Source organism: Poecile atricapillus, chromosome W, assembly GCF_030490865.1.
Source record: "Poecile atricapillus isolate bPoeAtr1 chromosome W, bPoeAtr1.hap1, whole genome shotgun sequence".
NCBI lineage: Eukaryota > Metazoa > Chordata > Aves > Passeriformes > Paridae > Poecile > Poecile atricapillus.
This window is the reverse complement of record NC_081288.1, coordinates 3,240,959-3,260,035: the sequence shown is the minus strand read 5'-3', so window position 1 is coordinate 3,260,035 and position 19,077 is coordinate 3,240,959. Positions and strand designations below refer to the sequence as shown.

The following is a 19,077-nucleotide window of genomic DNA, read 5'->3' as shown; positions in this document are numbered from 1 at the left end:
ATAATAGACAACTGGGGTCAAAACCAACACAGTTAATGGGGGGGAACAAGAACATGCCAATAAAACCAACAATTACAATCATCCAAGCCCTAGTAACACTATATAAAAGAGTTCATTTAAAATACTTATCCTGTGTTTTTAAGAGTGAGAAAACACCAAGTGAATGATCTTGTGCTGCTCAGGACTGTTTTAGAACTGTCTCCATGTCCTCCACCCCATGTGGGTTCTTGCAGCTTTCATGGGTCTCTTTCAGCCCTCTCAAAGGTAAGATTCAACAAGAAACTTTAAGGTGGCTGATGGAAATATCCAACAGGCTTAGAAGTGGTTAGAGGTGTGCCTAGAAGTTTATCCAGACATTTTCTCGATCAGATGCAGCAGTCTGTGTGTCCCTAATATTCTCTCTTTTCTTTTATCATCTTCTTTTGCAGGTGAATGTAGCAATTCAAAAAACAACTTCCTTCCCTCTCCTTTTATTCTCTCTCTGAAAGGCCCACTGATTATTGTTGGTTTTTTTTTTATTTTTAAGAGTAATCTGAGCTTTACAGGACCTCTGCTCTCAGGCTGCTTCAGATATTACATTGACAATTCCCAGATAGATTTATGTCCAAGGATATTCAGTGCCTCCTGATGGTATTATCCTTCTGCTAATTGAAATTCTGTCCTAAGGAAGGAAAATGATAGATTTCCAAAGGGGAGCAAGAAATAGCAAGGCAAAAAATGTAAACCAAAACAAACCTCTAACACAATTCCCGAGGCTAGAAATCTGGAACAATGTTTTATTCCTTTCCCTTACATTCAACTTCCCAAAGGGGCCGAGTTATCAAATATTACATGGGGTAATCTTGGTAATTAAAGAATTTATACACATATATATGAAACCCCACAATGCTGATCACAGGGCACAGTCCAGTTTACAGAGCACTCTTCTGCTGGGATTCACCAAGACCCCTGCTGCCTTCTTATCAGTTGGCTTTTTAAGAGTTCTGAGTTGTTTTAATCCATTTTTTCCCCAGATGTTTTGCCTTGTACCAGTTTGGAGTTTGTTATATGGCTTAATGCCCACACATGACCCTACACGTATTTTTGACTGGTGAAAGAACCTTCCCAGAGTGCTGTTTTTAGAGTCAGGAGCACAAAATACCCTCAAAATTTGTACCACTTGTCAGGAAAAGCCATTCCAAGTGTTCTGAAGCTGCTGCCTAACTCAGAGCACCACGAACCCTTTGGCTTTTCAGCTTTGAGCTCACAAGAGCATTTAAGTTTAAACAAACAAGGAAAATTTGCGGCTTTTTTCACTGTGGTTTAGACATAGGCACAACTCCCTCCTGTCTTCAGGGGGGTTGGTGATCATTTATATCATAAAATACACGAAGGGTCACAAAAATGACAGAGAAGGTGCAGAAATCCCTGAGCGCCTGCGAAATGCTGCCCTGCCATTTCCCATGTTGGGATGTCCAGCACTTCCAGGTCCTGCTCCTTGACCTATCACACCAAATTCCTGAGTGCAGGAGGATGTAAAGGTTCTGGTGGAAAGAGAAAAAGGGGTATTGAGAAAATGTGAAGTGCTCAAACCCAGTTTTATCTTACTTATGCAGAGCCACCAGCAGGTTTGGCAGAAGATGGGGTAATCACATCTTCCTGTCTCAGTTTGTGCCTGGCCCTAGAAAATCCTTCTTTTCTGGACTTTGCTTTCCTCTTGGTGAATTAGTGCTGAAGGTATTTTATAATGCCTCTCAGCTTTAACTTCCAAAGGATTTGCAGTCTGGGTTGTCAGCCATTGAGGGGAATCTTTGGGAAACACGGATCACCTCTGAAGCCCAGGGTGCCCAAAACACCCCACAAACAGAACAGGTTCAGAATAATTTAGTTTTATCCAACTTACAATGCTGAAATATTCCAGACTGGCTTTCTGCTTGTAAACACCTGCATGTAAATGCCAGCAAAATCGTAAATGGGTGTCCCCAAGCCCCTCTTTGTCCCCATAACCATCAAAAATAATGCAGTTAAGGGGAAACACCTTGTTTGGCCCAGCTTGAAATGAACCAGGCTATGTTTTCATTGAGGAGGTTTAATGTGGGTTGGATGTTTGCAGTCTGGCTTGTGCCAGGGAATGGGTTGTGGATAAATAGGATTGAGGAGTAGAGTGAGCACTGCTCTCACTCTCCAGGGTGAAGGGAAGGGCATTGGGTGTGAGTGGTCAGCATTGTGGGACACCCACTGCTTTTATGTCTCTACCAAGAAGGGAAAGAAGGAGAAAGGAGATGAAAGTGGGGAAAGTGAGGAGCCCTGGGTGAAGCCTGGAAGCCCCATCCTGTGAAGATGGAAGAACGGCAGGAAGAGGGATGAATTTACAGCCCCAGCTGGCTCCTTGCATTTGTCCTCCTGCAGACAAACAGCCCCCCTTTGAATTATGGGGCTGTAATTCTGCTTGGGGACGGTGCACGGGAAGAGGGGGGGAGGCTGTGAGAGCTGTTTGGTGGTTTGTGACCTCCCCAGAAGCCCTTGATGGAATTCCAGCCCCATAACTCACAGCTGCCTCTTCTGGATCCAATTCACCGGAGGTCTCTGATGTGGAAGTTGAGCTGGAGTTCGGAGCTGTGCCTTGCCCCTGCTGGGGAGTTAATCAGATTGCCTTTGCTAATGCAAAGCAGGGCAGCTTTATGAGCCGGTTTCCCGGGATTCTGGCTGGGCTGGGGCACTGGGAAAGCACAGAGCAAACTTGGGTGCCGTTAATGTAATTGGATCTGTGTCTGCACTTCTTCTTTCAGAGTCATTCATCACCAAGAAAGAGCACAGGGCCAGAGGCATGGCATGGCCCCTGGGGTGACCCTGATGAGCCCTGGAGATTTTCCATTTGGCTCTTCCCAAGGGCTGAAAGCTGCCTGCAGGTTTGCCCCAAACTGCAGATGAGCAAGACCCAGCTCAGGGCTACCAGTCCCAGTCCAGGACATGAGATCTGGCTCAATTCCACACCTGTGGTCCTGGTCCATAACATTCCAGAGAAAAACAGGTCCTGATGGTACATCAGGGTACCATCAGGACCTGTTTTTGCACCCCAGTGCTCCTCCAGCAAAAGTTCATCCAACTCAACAGGACACCTTGTCCAGGACTAACTTGATGCCAGCCAGTGGTGTTTGAGACAAAGCTGGGATGTCCTGGGATATAGCACTTGTTCCACTGGTTCCACAGATTTCCCTCTGCCATCCTCTCTCTGCCCCCAGATTTTGTGTTTGAAAACTTAAATCCAACTTCAGACCATTTTTTAGGGCTCATTCTCTTCCCCACACCAGCCCCAAACAAGTAAACACCACATGCTCAGTCAGAGCAGACCAAATTTTTAAAGCACCTCCTTTTCCAACATTTTTTTACCAATACCTCGTGACCCAGCAGACCTTTTCCCAGTATTTTTTTGGTCTAGCTCTGTATGTTTGGCCCTGTGAAGCCAAATATCTTAGAGCTTATGGGGCAGAGAGAGCCAAACTGGATGAATTTTTACCCATGAAGGGAAAAAAAATCCACGATAGGTGCTCATCCCAAGCTGTGCCTGTCCATTCTCTGGGGGAAAACAGTCCAAAATTAACATCAAAACATCACAGAAAATTCAGCAGAGCCTGGTACTCCACTTTGGCCTTCTTTTATTTACAAGCACAGATGCATCCAGGAAAAACATGATGCCTGCTGGTGTTCTCTGCTTGTCATGTTCCTGCCCACAACATGTTTGTGTGTTGTGAGCTGTGTGCTGACCTGCCTGCCTGTGTTGTAGGAACCAGGGCTGCATCCCATATGGCAAACTGATGGAAAGCTGGCCTGTGCAGAAGTCTTGGCACCGTGTTTGGTTTGGGGAGTTAAAAGGCCAGTGAGTACATTCCCCATTAGAATTTATGAGAAGACAGGAAATTCAAAGGGGTAAATAATAACAATAATAATAATAATTAATATTAATAAAACAATTATTCCTCTCTGTTATTTTTTTTTCCTTGAATGTCTTAGCTGAAGGCAAAAGACCAAATTGATTCCTGCTTTCCTCCCAAATGCTTGCTGGGTTGTGGGAACACACAGCACATGGCAGAGAAGTTCAGGGCTCTGCTGTCTGTATAACAAGAGAGTTTTCCTAAAACAATTACAGCAAAAAAAGTCAAGGAAGAGCCACAGCTGGGATTCATCCCACCTGGCTTTGGAAAGGCACAGTGCAGTCCTCTGCAGCTGGGTGAGCTCCTCCCTGGAGCCAGCCAGAGGAAACTGCATTTCCCTGTGTCAGTCACTGTCCTGTTTGAGCCAGCAGGGCTGTAATGGGCTGCTGTGGATCCTGGAAGGGCTCGGTTTTCACTGGTGGCTGCACAGAGAGACAGGACAAACCCCACAGGAGAAAACACCCACGGCTACTCAGAAAACTCAGCAGAAGAGGTGAATTTGTAGAAATCCTGCTCTGATTTACCTGCTCCAGTGGGAGGTGTCCCTGCCCATGGCAGGGAGTTGGAACTGGATCATCTTTAAGGTTCCTTCCAACCCAAACCATTCTGTGATTTTATTAATAAAACCTCCTTGATCCCAGGGTCATTTTCTTGCCACTCAATAAGCTGGAACACCTTGGTGCTGAAGCTGGCAGGTCTTTGCAGGGCAAGGCACTCAGAATTCTGGTCCCTACCCCGTCACCCCCTTGGTGAGGTGCACCTGGGGCTGAGCACAGCAAAGGGATCCCTTGGACAGGAGATATCCAGTGGGCACGAGAGAGCTGATGCTGCAGTTATTCCCTGCTGAACCAGGACATCCCCAGGAGGGGAAACAGTGAGGGAACATCTTAATGCAATCCAGGCAGCTGAACATGGGAAACGGGAAATAGCAAAGGCAAATGGAATCCTCCCCAGGGTGCTGGAAATGCTCCTGCTCAGCTGACATCTGGGATTACTTTGGGAAGCTGAGCTGCAGAGGAGCTCCCAGCTTTTACCTGGGAGATAAAGACCATCTCTGAGCTTTGCAGGGCCTTTTCCCCTGCCAGGTTTCTGTGGGACACTGGAGGATATTATTTACACAGGGATGCCACAGAACTGAAGCAAATGCTCACCATTTCCTCAGTGGAGGAGCTGGAAGAAGGCAAGGACTGAGGCACAGGAAAGGGCTGTGATTTCTCATGGACCACAAAAGCTTTGAAAATGCCTCTTTCCTGTGGCTTGTGGGAGGGAGAATCCAGCATGGACAGAGAAACACAAAGTGACTTTAGGGAAAGGATGTGGCACTTGGGGACACAGGTTAGTGGTGGCTTGGCAATGCTGGGTTAACAATTGAATTTGGTGATCTTGGAGTCCTTTTCCAACTTTAACGAGGGGAAGGTGGCTCCTGCCTGCTTTGTAAATCCCTGCTTGGCCTGGAATATCCAGCTTAGCTCATCTGGGAGCTGGACAGAGGCATTCCAGAGGCTGGAACTGAGGGAAGAGGCTGCTGCCTCCAGTCTCTGTCACACACGTGTGACCACAGCCAAGGTCCCAGGGAGGATCGGAGTGATGCCCTGTCCTGCTGCAGACACATCCATGTCAGAGATTTTCCTCCTCCCTCCTACTCTTTCAGCTTGCATTAAATCCACTGGAAACTCTCTGCTGAGCAGAGCCCACACATGTAATCCCCCCAAAACAAACATTTTCCAGCTGACAACAGGGAGTTACCACAAGCCTGGGGTCTGCTTGCTTGGCTGTGCTCAGTAATTGCAGCTCCATTCAATACTTGGAAGGGTGTTTTTGTGGGAATAGTTGGTGTTTTCTTGTTTCCCAGTCTTGGCATGGAAGACAAGTGGAAACTGGTCCAGGATGTATCAACAGGGTCACTCACAATATTCATCCCAACCATGCCCTGCTCTATGGATTCTTCCAAATCTGTCACACAGCTGTGAGCAGTCCCAGAAACAGCGACTGGGTGGGTTGGGATTGGTGCTGGGCTGCAGAGAGCTTTCCTTCTGAGATTCCAGGCAATCCATTTCACCTCTTTGTGCCTCAGGTTCCTCCCCACCTTTTCCTTTTCCTGTCTGCTCTTGCTGACATGGAAGCTGTTATTCCTACAGAGGCATTCTCACTCTTGTTGTGCAGTTTCTGGCAGAGACACAGCCTAAAACTACTCTGGTGGAAGTGTAAATACAACCACTTTGTCTGAAAGGAAGGTTTTAGTGAGATATTTTAGTTTAGGTTTAAACAATGCCCTGAAAAACAAAACACTTCACAACTTTTTATTTAGAGGTGGTTTTGGGTTTTACCCTAAACACACTGATAATTCAGAAGAGCCAAAACCTAAAGCTCTTCCTTGCACACAAAAATTGTTAGCATCAATTCCCAAACTCACCCTGCTGGCCTGAGGGGTCTGCTGGAGGATGCTTGTGTGGGTGACACACTGCTGGGACTGGCTGAGCTGCTGCTGGGATGTGATGGCAGAGTGATTTGAGCCCCAGCCTCTTCCTCTGTGTCCCAAGGAGCAGCTGGACAATGAGATGTCTCATTTCCACGGCTGGATGTGGTCAGTTACAGGTGAACATATGCTGCTCCTCTACAGGGACCCAGACATTGCTGAGCAGTACCAGGCTGAAGGTGCCAGAGCTGCATTCATTCCTTTCCCTCTGAAATCCATTCTCTCCCTTCCTTTTCATGATCTCCATGGAGCTGAGACTGTAGAAAGCTGTTTGCATTCCACGAGCCTCATACATGGCTCCTTTAGTAGCATCCCTGAATTCATGAGCTTGTCAACCTATTTTTTTTTATTTTTAATAGAGCTGATGACACCCCAAAAGCAAATGGAAAGGAATAACCTGTCTGGATCCCACCTCTGCAAGAAAAAAAGCAAAACAAACCAAAAAATGTCTTTTTGTGTGACAGGGAAAGGAAAGGAGAGATGAAAACAAAGGGAAGGAGGGAGGGGAAGGGGAAGGGGAAGGGGAGGGGAAGGGGAAGGGGAAGGGGGAGGGGAGGGGGAGGGAAAGGAAAGGAAAGGAAAGGAAAGGAAAGGAAAGGAAAGGAAAGGAAAGGAAAGGAAAGGAAAGGAAAGGAAAGGAAAGGAAAGGAAAGGAAAGGAAAGGAAAGGAAAGGAAAGGAAAGGAAAGGAAAGGAAAGGAAAGGAAAGGAAAGGAAAGGAAGCTACAGAATGTGTGGATATGGGGACATGGTTTAGTGGTGGACATGGCCATGTCCATGTTGGGTCAACAGCAGGACTTAATGATCTTTAGGGTCTTTTCCAGCTTTTCCTTGACTTCAGTTCCCTCCCTCTGGCTCCATTTGACACAGAAAGCAGCAATCACAGCCTGGGGCATTTTTATTTCTTTATTTTTTTTTAATAAACTTTATTCTATATTACAAATAGTTGTTTGTTTTTTTTTTTTTTCTTTTTTGTTCTGGACTGCAAAATAGGAATGCCTTATATTTACATACACAGGTATACAATTAATTATAACAAAGGTACAGAAGCTTTGCCTTTACCAAGTAACAACGGGATTCCAATTTAAATAGTATAGATTTTATTTCTTTATTTTTTAACTAGGATCAGTTCAAAAGAAAATCAAACCAACAACAACAACAACCTAAGAAAAAAGGATCCCAACCTCCTTTCTAATGCTGTCTTGACATCTCTTTGAGGCTGTTAGTAACACTGTGGTGAAAGGAAATGTCTTTCCATTGATTTTAAGTTGGAAGCTTTAGCAAAACAGAGAATGAGACTTCTGGGCTCACATATATGTCCAAGACACAGGGGCAGACACAAGGAAGGGCCTCTCTTGTGACCTTAAATAATCCAGTTGCCTCTCAATTCCTTGGGGAAAACACTGGGAGCATTTAGCTAGCACCTAATCTCTCTGCTTCCTTACCCCAGCCTGGGCTGGAAAGTGGAATTTCTCCAGGGAATGGAGAAAGAGCAGCATAGAAAGTTTAAATAACACCAAGTTTCTCTTAAGATACTTCAGAAAGGACTTCAAGCTTGGACATGTGCCTTGGTTTCTCCAACTGGCTCTTGTGCCTCAGTCTATCTGAAAGAGAACAGCAATTTCTCCACTGGGGAATGCCAGACCACACCAGTAAGAGAAAGGAATGCTGAAAAGAGCCTGAATGTCCTGGTTTTCCCTCTGTTTTCCACACCCAAGTTTGCTTTACTGAGCTTCCCTGCACACTGCTCTCTGCTGCGAGCGTCTTTGAGGTGATCTGTTTCCAAGCAGAAAGAATTTCTTGAGGTAAACTCTCCATTTTTAGAACAGAAGATTAAAAAATAAAAACAAAAAAACAACCAAACAAAACAAACCAAACAATGAACAAACAACAATAACGACAGAAATCAAACACGAGACAGGTTGATTAGACTAAGCAGCTTTATAACTTCAGTGGGGTTTTTGGTGGGTTTATTTTTCCAAGTGTAAATTCTGTTTGTTTTATTTGTTTTTTTACTTTTTTTGACATCTTTCTACATTTTTTTTTTTTGCTGTTAGCCTGTGTCCCTTTGGGTACTTCTCCAAGTGTAGAGAACTGAGCCATCCCAAATAAAACACTGTTGACAAGCTCTGTTTTCAAAGCATTCTCCACAAAATAGTCACTCCCAGTAAGACAACACTATTTTTTTTTTTTGGAGAAAGGGGCACTGCACAGTCACAGAGGTGAGGGAAAACTGCAGGATTCCATGGACCAAACACTACCCTGAAATGGGAGCTACACCAGGTGCAAAGCAGGAAAATTCAGGCTGGGAATGGGCAGGAGGTTGAAGTTCACACCGTGATGTTGAGGTTCACATGTTTCAACAATTTCTTGCTCCACAGCACACCAGGTTTGGATGGGAAGAGTTAGGACATCCCAAAACCTCCACCTGCCCTGGAGGACAACTCTCACTACTTATCAAATGTACAGAGCAAATTGTCCTGGAATCACTGATGCTGTGTGGTCACCCAGGGAAACTGTGGCTCTCCCTGGATCCCTGGAAGTGTCCAAGGCCAGGCTGGATGGGGCTTGGAGCACCCTGGGGTAGTGGGAGGTGTCCCTGCCCATGGCAGGGGGTTGGAAAGAGATGATCTTTAAGGTCCCTTCCAACCCAAATCGTTCTGTGATTCCATGATTCTGAGCATCCTTTGTGCAGACACAAACGATGGTCCCACTTAGCAGAGCTCTGGGACTAAGTCATTCCTGTTTCAAATCTTCCTTTGGAAGAGTCTCCCACATAGCAGTGTCTGTTCCCAAAGCACTTTGCTAAAGCCTTGGGGAAGGACAGATCTACATTTCATGTTTTGACTTAGTTCTGAACAATTGTCCTCATTTTGGCTATTATGTGCTTGGATTTTTACCTCACAGGCATCCCAGACTCCAGGAAACTCAGAGGGGAAGGCTTCAACAGCAAAGCTGACCACTGACTGGGCTTTTCAAATTTGATCTATCAGTTTTCAACAGCATTATTAAAAATAATGACACTTATCTGGTTTGCTTGGTCTCATTCCCTTCGTGGCAAACATTTTCCTGTAAGTGAATGCACAAGATTGGGAAACTTTGGTAATCACTTTTCAATCAAAGCAATTACCAAACAAAATTCTGCTGGTAAATCTTCATGACCCAATCAATTTAATGGTCTTCAGTGTCAAAGATTCAAGATAAAACAACTGCAGTGGTAACACTACAGGGATGAAAAGTGGCACAGCCCTCTTATCTACTGGAGCAAGGTTGGTGTGTGCTGGGTTGGACCAAACCTTTGGATATGTTCAGGACAGGATGAAGAGTGGGAAGAGAAGGACTGAGGCATGTTTTAACATTCAGGCTGTGATTTTAGAGTTCTTTTCCAACCCAAGTGAATCTGTGATTCTACACTAGGAGAGGAAGGTGACCTCGGGTGGCTGAATTTCTCCTTGATGGTTCTCCTGCGCTGTCTGTTGGAGAGCAAACAATCTCCACCACCTCATTCCGGACACACACAAACTTCCCCACACCGGTGTTCACTGGAAGGCTCAGCCTGCACCAGCACACGGTGTGATGGATCAGGTCCCAGATCCCTGTCACTGACAGCTGAGTCCCACTCATGAGGACATGAGGTGTTTGCAGAGGAGCTGTCCACCCTTTGCTCCTCTAACCCAGCAGCAAAGCCCCAGTCCAAACCCTGCAGTGAAGAAATAATCTTGAGTCTCTCCACAGAACCTCAGAGAGTCCTCAAGAGTTCCCTTTCCCCTGTTTCTGATGGTGCTGCAGGTGTCAGCATTAATTTTTTGATTGCAGTGCTTGAGAAACGCCCATAAAGATCAGCCTATCATCTGGAATATTCTGGATATTAGGAGCCTGTCCATGGGCTTCTAGGAACTTTGGCTCCAGTTCTCTCCATGGGGCTTGAAAAACAGTGTGGGACACTACCTATTCATCAGGAATTTTTGGTCAAGTGTGGAAAGGGAGGTGAGGGAAAAGAAATCAAGGGAAAAGAAAACATCCGTGTTGTAGTAGGGCTCATTCTTCTGCTTGTGTCTTTGTTTTTAGTTGTATTTTACATGCACTTAAAAAATAGCTCAACAGGTGAGGCTGGGAAGAAAGATGCCAAGACTTCTCATAGACTGGGGGATTCTGGGACACTGGTTGGAAATGGGAAGGGCACTGAAGGGGACAGGGGAGGAAGCCCACGCATTTACATCACAATTCTGGCACATTTTCCAAGCAAAAAAGCAAATCCAGCTCAAACACCAAAATAAAGAGAAACAGAAAGACAAAAAAAAATAAAGAGGAGATGAAAGAGAAGCAAAACGCAGATTTTCTTTCAAATCCTGGGCATGGGGGAAAGAAGAGGGTGGAGAGAAAGCAGAAATGCCTAAATGGGAAGTTGGAAAGGGTTAAGACACCAATCTCCTGGTGCTTCCCATTTCCCCTAAGTGTTTCATTCTCAGTGTCTCTGAGGTGTTCAAGTTTTTCTCGAAAAATATATATATATATAATATACAGATGAAAAACTCCGTACCAGCAAGAAGAAATAAAATACCAACCATGGAAAACAACCATAACAAACCAAAAACACAGCCCTGAAAACATCAAAAAGAAACAGGGTGAGTCTCAGATTTCCCCTGTGGTGTTCCTCTGACTTCAGTAACAGTGCAGGATCACACCCAGTTCATTTTGATACTTTTTTTTTTTTTGTTAAACAGCTTCTTCTTCCTCTCATGTGCGCATGTCCAGGCAGGATCGCCCATCACTCATAACCACTTCCCTCCAAGCCAGCTCTTTGTCCTTAGACTCCTACCATCCAGCTGTGAGTACAAGGCATGACAATAGAGTCCATATTTATCTTTTTGTGGCACTTTGTTTGTCAAAACCTTTGGTTTCTTCCTTTTTTTTTTTTTTAATTTTTCCCTTTTTTTTTAATTTTTTTTTTTTTTTTAAATTTACGTACTTATAAAAAATACTGTGTTTGTGTTGTTTGTTGTCATTTTCTTACCACTGGCTCTGGTGGGACTTCCCACTTTCACAGCCATAATCAATGGATCTGGAACATGCGCCGACGTTACTAAGATGGGTCAACAAAACCATGGCAGAACCAACCAAACCCAAACCATCCCCAATGCGCAGGCCTCTCAAAACTGCTGAGATGTCCATAAGGTGCATGATGAGTCCATCAGCTCAGCAATCCAACAGAAAGCAAGCAGAACCAAAGGAAAAAAGGAAGGAACGCACACGCGCACACAGATACACACGCACACGCACGAAATAATCGGAATTGTAATCAAGAGAGAAATGTCTGGGGGTTTAAAACCAAGACGTGTCCCTAAGTTTGCTGTTTCAACGTGAATCTGGTGATTTTCTCCCCACAGACACGTCCAGTTTTGGACTGCTGTTCTTTGAGTGGTTTTGGACTCGCCTACGTGTGTATCTGCTTGGCTGAAGGAAACCCTCCCGCTGACTGACTCCTGCTTGCACCAAATCCCCCCTCACACACGCTCAGGATCTGTCACTCCCAAGAGGTTCTGGTTTGATAGCAAGGGACAGGAATAAACCCAAACCAACTCGCTCTGTAATCAATTTACACACCCTGCCTGCACCCCTTCCTCCCTACAGGTGCAAAGCAGATCCAGGCTGAGGCTCCGAGGATGGGGTGAGGTGGATGTGGGCTGATTCTTCAGCCACTCCTCCGTCTGCCAGGGAGCTCTGCTTGTGTCTGGGGAGATGAATGCTGACTCAGATCTTGCCTCCCTGGTGTACAAAGAAGGTTCTCCACTCCCCAGGAGTCTCTAATCATGGTGTTATCTGGGCTGGCAGCCGTGCGAATGGAACAGCTGAAGGCAGAAGAGATGCAGGAGCTCACTCCCCTTTGGTTGGCCATGAAACAAGTTGAGATGTTCTGGAGAAGCTGAGCAGAGGATGGGACAGGGAGGGTGATCCCCCACAATTGTCCCACGGTAACAGTGATCCCTGAAGGGATAAGAAGTGCAAAGAGAGATAAAATCCTTCCCAGGCAGCAATTGTGCCTTCAGCAAGGCCTGTTGGTTCCAGAAGTGGAGAAGAGGAAAGGACAGGAGTTGGCACCAAAAGGCAGATGGGCTCACAGCAGTTCAGAGACCTCCAGAAGACAGGCAGTTTGGCTGGGGGGATCTAGGTAGAATTTTTTTGCAGTGTTTCATTTGGATTTCCTCCAAGATTTCCTTCCAAAATGTGTGGTGACATTTCCTCATAGGAGTGGCTTGGAAGGAAGGCTTTACCATCAGCCCCGTGCACCACCTCTCTTCACAGCAAGCATTTCACTAACCCTCTGATATTCCACTGTGGGAAAACAACAGCTGTGTTCCAGTCGAGGAAACAAAATGGAAAGAACAGCTTAAAAAAAAATAAAATTAAAAAAACCCTTCTGGTTCTTCTTTCGAGGCTGAGCTCCTTGCCTGGAACAAACCGAGGCCTGTGGCTCCTGCTTTCCAAGCCAAGGTGGGAACGAGGGGGATGATGCTGTGCTGTCCACTGCCAGGAGGAGCAGAACCACCACCACGGATGGATGCCACCGAGCAGAGAGAGCGCTTTGCTGCAGGGCTACGACCAACAGGACACGACGGGAAAGACGGAGGGGGACACGCGGCTCTTGGAAAAATAAGAAGAACCATATGAAACACGTGGGCAGGGGAGCGCCGGTCTCCTCGTCCCCTCTTGACCCTTTCCCTGCCCCAGGAGAGCAGCTGATTGCCCGGGCAGGATGAGCCACAGCGGTCCTGCTCTGGACGGAGCTGTGGCATTTCTCAGGGAGCCTCGAGGCTCCTCTCCCAGTGGGTCACTATCAAGAGACAGAACTGCAGCGGCTCTGCAGGAGAGGAGCTGGGCTGGCTCTGCCCTCCAGGAGCCCTGCAGGCAGGCTGCCTTCCCCTCGGGGACACTTGAGTAATACTGAGTTCGTTTCCATGTCCGCTCCAGAGGCTACAGCCCTCGGAGGGCAGTTAAAGCAGCATGACAGAAGTTTCCTCCCAGTTTCACCTCTGCAGAGCGAGGACGTGATGCTGGGGGAGGGTTGGTGGGGTTTTTGCGTGTGTTCAATAGTTTCTCTCTAGGGCAAAAGGCAGAGGGGAAGCTGTGAAAAGGAGAGCTCCATCCGAATGTCTTCACGACCCCAGAGCCAAGATTCCTCTGCAGTCTTTTCTTTGAACCCCGGGGCTCTGTCGCTTTGTCCATAGATTTGGGAAGAGAAGGAAAAGAGAGAAAGAGAGAGAGGGGGAGAGAGGGAGAGAGAGAGAGGAGCGCTGTTCGGGTGACTCTGCTTACAGCCCATCAAAACTTGCACTTGGTAAAGATGATGATCTTGAGTGAGGCACGACTTGGTTTATCCCTCCCAGGGTGTCCCTGGCAGGACAGTTCTCAGCTGTCTATGCTCATGAGGGTTATGACTTGTTCAAGTTTGTAGGCTAGTTTCTGTTTCCCAGCCTGGTCGTCTTGATCGAGGGCTCCGAGAATCTGAAAAAGGAGAGAGGAAAAAGTGATAGGAATTTCTGTTTCTTTCCCCAAAATGACTGAGCCCAGCATCTTAGAAGAGCAGAGGAGGGTTAGCTTTCTTTAAAGCAGGTCCCAGCCTTAGCTTAGATCACTCAAGGTAGGTCAGTCAGCCAGGAGGGAATTAGGCAGGAAGTTTGGATTTGATCTGACTCAGTGCAGACCTCTGGATCGCAACCAATGAAATGGATTCTTATCTTGGAGATCAGTTATTTATTTATGAGCTTTATCCATCACCTGGCCATGCCACTTGAGATGCCCTAAGGTGTCTCACATGGCCTTCAATACATAGAACCATGTTGGACACCTTAAAGTCAGTGCTGGACCATTTTGGGGTGTTTTAGGGGGATCTGGAATGACATTGGGCACAGTCCTTAAGCAACTTTTGGCCACTTTGGATGTAAAGCTCAGTTAATGCTCCTCTGGAGTGAGTTAACATCTGACCATCAACTACTTAAAATCCAGCTGAGCCTGATTGAACAAGAGAGACAAAAATAACAGGGATCCAGAAAGGAGTTCTGAGGAGACCCAAAATCCCAGACCTCCCCTTTCCAAGCCCCAAGCCTTGTTTCTCACTCCTTAAATCCTTCACCCTCCCAGCCAGGATGCAGACAGGTATCAGTGACACACCCTGGGCATGGGTGGGCTGTCCCCTGTCCCCCCAGAGGTGCCCTCAGGCTCTCACCTCCTCGCTGTACTTGCCCACGTAGGAGTAGATCTCGGAGAGCGCACTCATGGTGTTGAACTCGTTCATGTGCATGCGGGACTGCTCAGCCAGGTAAGCGTTCATGTCCTGGTCGCTGATTGCTGGCATCTTGCCGATGTCTGAGTAGTACCTGAGGGCCACAAACACAGGTCTTTCTTGAGGGGAGGAGCAGGAGCTCAAGAAGTGAAATCCATAAACAAAAAGGAGCCAAAAATCACACTTAGTGTTGGGCTTTTCTGGTTCCTCAGTGAAATACCTGCTCATGCTCTTCTTTTACAGCAAGAAAGGCGACCTAGCCAAAGTGGAAATGGCTGAGCACTAATCCTGAGCACCGTGTGTTGTATTCACCCCAATCTGAGAATGAAGCCCCGGGGAGTATCCTGTAAACTTTCCCTGTGCCATCAATAGGAGCTGGATTGAAGCTGGATCACCTTGTCGGACATTCAGAGGCTTACAGCCCTGCCTCTCTTCCCAGAGAGACCTCACTGCCCACTGAGAGCTCAGGACTTCACTCCCATGCACAGAAAAACCCCAAATATTTGTATTTTTCCCATGCACAGAAAACCCCCAAATATTTGTATTTTTCCTTGCACCATTCTCTCCACTACAGCTGCCCCCATTGCTAACATCACCCACCTTCCCCACACAATCCAGTCTATCCCAACAACTCTCCTGCTCAGCATCTCCTTTTTTGCCCCATATTTTAAGCTGGACTGATATTTGTGGCAACAGACTTCAAGTCCAGCCTGACTGGGAAAAACCTGCTTTTCCTAGGAGTCAACAGCATTCCCCTGGAGCTCAGGAGGACTGGGGGGTGATCCATAGGATCTGGATCCCCCAGAACCATTGCCCAGCAGGCATCATGTGCAGAGTGATGTCTCTTTAAGGAAGTTGCTATTTTTGATGTCCTTCCTCCCCTGGGTAAGGCAGGTCTTGGAGGACAAGGTTTGCAGAAGGTAATCAGTCACTGTCACTCGCAGCTGTGCTCTGCTGTCAACTGGTTAATTAGACGCCATCATTTACATTTTTAATTTCTGCAATTTGACATTTTGTGCACAAGGAAAAAAAAAAAAAAAAAGAAGAAGAGAAAAAAAAAAAGCCCATAGCTGCAGCAATCCACAATTTTATAATTAGGAGGCAGAGGGGACAGGGAGCCAAAAGAGCTGACAGGTGTCCTGTAAACAGCGTGGAGACACCTGCTGAGATGGAGGCTGTTTGCCACTGCGGAGAAATTGGACACTGAAGTGCTGTGTGATGAGGATCCTTGAGGTGGATGAGTGGGAAAATACTCCGTGACAGAGCAGGACGGGCAGCTGCTGGAGTGTCCTGTGGAAGACAGAGCAGTGCAAGAGCATGGGGGGAAACCCTTCCACACCAGGAGGCTCCAGTCGTGCTCAGACTGGTTTTGTGTCCTTCAATCCCACCTTGATTTACTGCAATGGGTCACTCTCTGTTGATATCCTGGTTTTGCTGGTGGCATGTTGATGTAATCCATGAGAGAGGGAGGCATAGGAGACAGAGATCCTTCTTGCCTGACATTTTCCAAAGCAAAACTCTGTTTCACCATAAAAACTCGTGCAAATCTCATTAATTTTACTGCAACTTCCAGCAGGCACAAAAACATCTCTCTCCCTGGAGTCCTGGCATTTTGTCTTCTGGGCTTAGGACCAGCCAGAAATCTTAGTCTAACTCAGTCCCATTGATTTGCAGAAAGACTCTAAAACTGTAGTGGTTTTAGAGTAGGTATGCTTTATTGGCAGGCTCGGGCACACGGGGGATTGCTCTTTTGAAAACCTGCTCAAAAATTACTGCCCTCACATTTTTTATTTCTCTTTTAAAGCGTTATATATGTATAGGATTGCACAAATTATTTTATGCATATTTATTTTTTGGTTTTTAATTTATTTTTTATTTTTGCCTCATATGTTAATCAGTTCTATGCTTTTCTGGGCAGGTGCAGTTTACTCTGGTGGTTGCAGGGTGGTTGTTAGAGGATGAAGGCTCAAACTTTTTTGCATTAAACTTTTCGCTTTTTTGTTTTGCATGTGTGCTGTCGTTCTTTGTTAACTGTCTAAACTATTGGATTACTTCTATCTATCCAGTTTAGGAGTCTGAGGGCCCCACTTATTTAGGTCTTCTGCATTTTTGGCCTTTTATATTTAGGTTATTTCTTCTTATACAAGAGGACAAGAAGCTCACGTTCTTGAGAGCGCTGTAGAGGTTTACATGGGGATGGTAAAAGGTTACAGACAGTATCTGATTTCTGTTGAGTTTAATACATTCTAAAAGGCAAATATATATTTTCAGTTTAGCTATTTACTTAATTAATTAAATTTTAAACTCTCTAAACTTCCTGTCTCACCATGGTCTAACTGTTTCTCCTTCTTGGTGCTCCAGTGAAAAGTGGTGTGGGTTTGTTTTTCTTCACACTCTGCCTGACCCTCCGTCCCCGAGTGGACCTGGACAGTTGTCTGTGAGTAAAGTGAGCATCTGGAAATCCCAGGAGGCCCTGTCCTGCAGAACTGCCCCCAGGAGAAGATGCTGAGCTTGAAGAATAAATATTTCTTAGACCTTTGCTACTCCCAGAAAAAAAAAACAGGTCTTGGCATCACCTGCTGGAGAAGATCAGATCTGTGCTGCACAAGGGATCTGTGCTGCATCAGGAATTGGTGGCATCCATAACATGGATGAGAAAACAAGGAATCTTATGGTCAAAAAGCAAGGAATCTTATGGCCAAAAAGCAAGGTGTGCCTTGGCACTGGAAAAAAAAAGAATCCATGTGCACATTTCACATAATTGTGAAAAATAGGCTGCAAAGAAAGGAAATGCATTGATTTATGGTGCCTGAAAAGAGAGCAGCTCCTCATGAATGTGGGATAGGCACCCTCCAGATGGGTGAAATGAGAAGAGAAGGGGGCTCATCACAGCAAAAAATAAATGGGGTCAGCGGAGGAAATCAGAGGTGCCAATCTGGCTCTGACAAGCAGTTAAAATTCTCCTTTTCCTCTCTGGCTGAGCTGTCACCAAGTGGTGGCAGGATAGTGGGTGTAGGGACAGGGTGCTCCCAAAAACTGGAGCACAGACACACTTATCAACTCCTTCACCAAGTTTGTCCTGCTTCCTTTCCACCTGGTAGCAACAGACCCTTGAATTTGTGACTCACAGGGGTTTGAAACCTCCCCATCCCTCTCCAGCCCTGCAGAGATCATTCCCCAGCAGCACAACACTCCCATGACTCATCCAAGCAAGGAAAAGCAGCAGGAAATGTTCCCTGGAGCCCAGGATGGGATGCACAGATCTGAGTTTGAAGAATCAGAGTTTCAGGGCTCTGGCCATGACAGACTCCCAGGATGTGATCTCAGTGTTCTGGGGCCATGGGCCATCACCCACCAAAGTATCCTGGTCTCCTGCAGACTGAATTCCCTGGCATCACACACCTAAACAGTCATTTCCCACTAAACCAAGGTATTTTTGTGGCAATTCCCTGGCATCACACACCTAAACAGTCATTTCCCACTAAACCAAGGTATTTTTGTGGCAAAAATAAAAGAAAAATAAAAGAATAAAATAAAAAGAAGGGGAAACAAATGTTCCAATACCCCAGTCAAGATGAGTGAGAAGACATAATATCATTCCATCCAAATTCTGCCATGGCCCAGTGACTTATTTATGCAGAAGAGTTTCTAATGAAGCCATCACTGCTCTCTAAAGAAATGATGAATGTGTGTATTAAAGCATCCTAGCAGGAAGATGACAACATCCCTGCTGAGTCTTTATTTGCCTTCGATTCCAGCCCAGATCCTCAGAGGTATTTAGAGCCTCTCTGCCATTTGCATACCCCTAATGCAAAAACCACTGAGAAGCTGTCACCAAACCCCAGAGACCCTTCCATTTCCTCTGCTGGAATTTGCAAGGCTGCCTGTGCTGTTCCCGGCACCCCTGCAGCTGACAGCTCCCACACCAGAGCTGGGCTGGGAGGCAGTGCCAGGGCTGCTCTGGCACCTGTGGAGGGCCACCAGGTCTCACCTGAGACAGGGACAGGTCATGGATTCACACTTCCACAGCCAGCAGGAGGCTGAGAACACAAGACTGAGCCAGATTCCCTCCGAATGAGACAAGGTAGCAAAGCAAAGCAGCAAATTTAGCTTAACCTGCCTCCAAAAGCTCAAGAGTGAGAATCCTGAGCAGATTTGCTGCTACTTCTGTACTCCAGCTTTGCTCATCTCCAGTGGATCCTTCCCCAGATGATTCCAGAAGATCCTGAGATGAACATCAAAAGATCCAGCCTAATGTGTCTGAGTTTCCCCATATTCACAGGAGCAGCCTCCATTCTCACCTCAAGGCTCTCCGTCCTCTGAAGTGACGACAGGAAATTTGTTCATCAGACTTCATAAGCAGTTAAAATAATGAGGAACTGGGGTAAAGTCATCATTCCAGCACTCCAG

General features: G+C 46.2%; 1 protein-coding gene across 1 annotated transcript in view; it reads right to left on the bottom strand.

Annotated features, from left to right (window-relative positions):
* Positions 1-12,139: 12,139 nt before the first annotated feature.
* Positions 12,140-19,077, bottom strand: part of LOC131591803 (plexin-A4-like) — a 417,581-nt gene continuing 410,643 nt past the window's right edge. Inside the window, exons 31-32 of the mRNA XM_058862866.1 lie at positions 14,611-14,761; positions 12,140-13,889 (exon numbers count right to left, since the gene is read on the bottom strand). Coding sequence (XP_058718849.1) covers positions 13,794-13,889; positions 14,611-14,761 — 247 coding nt within the window. The 3' untranslated portion in view covers positions 12,140-13,793. The remainder of the gene's footprint in view (positions 13,890-14,610; positions 14,762-19,077) is intronic.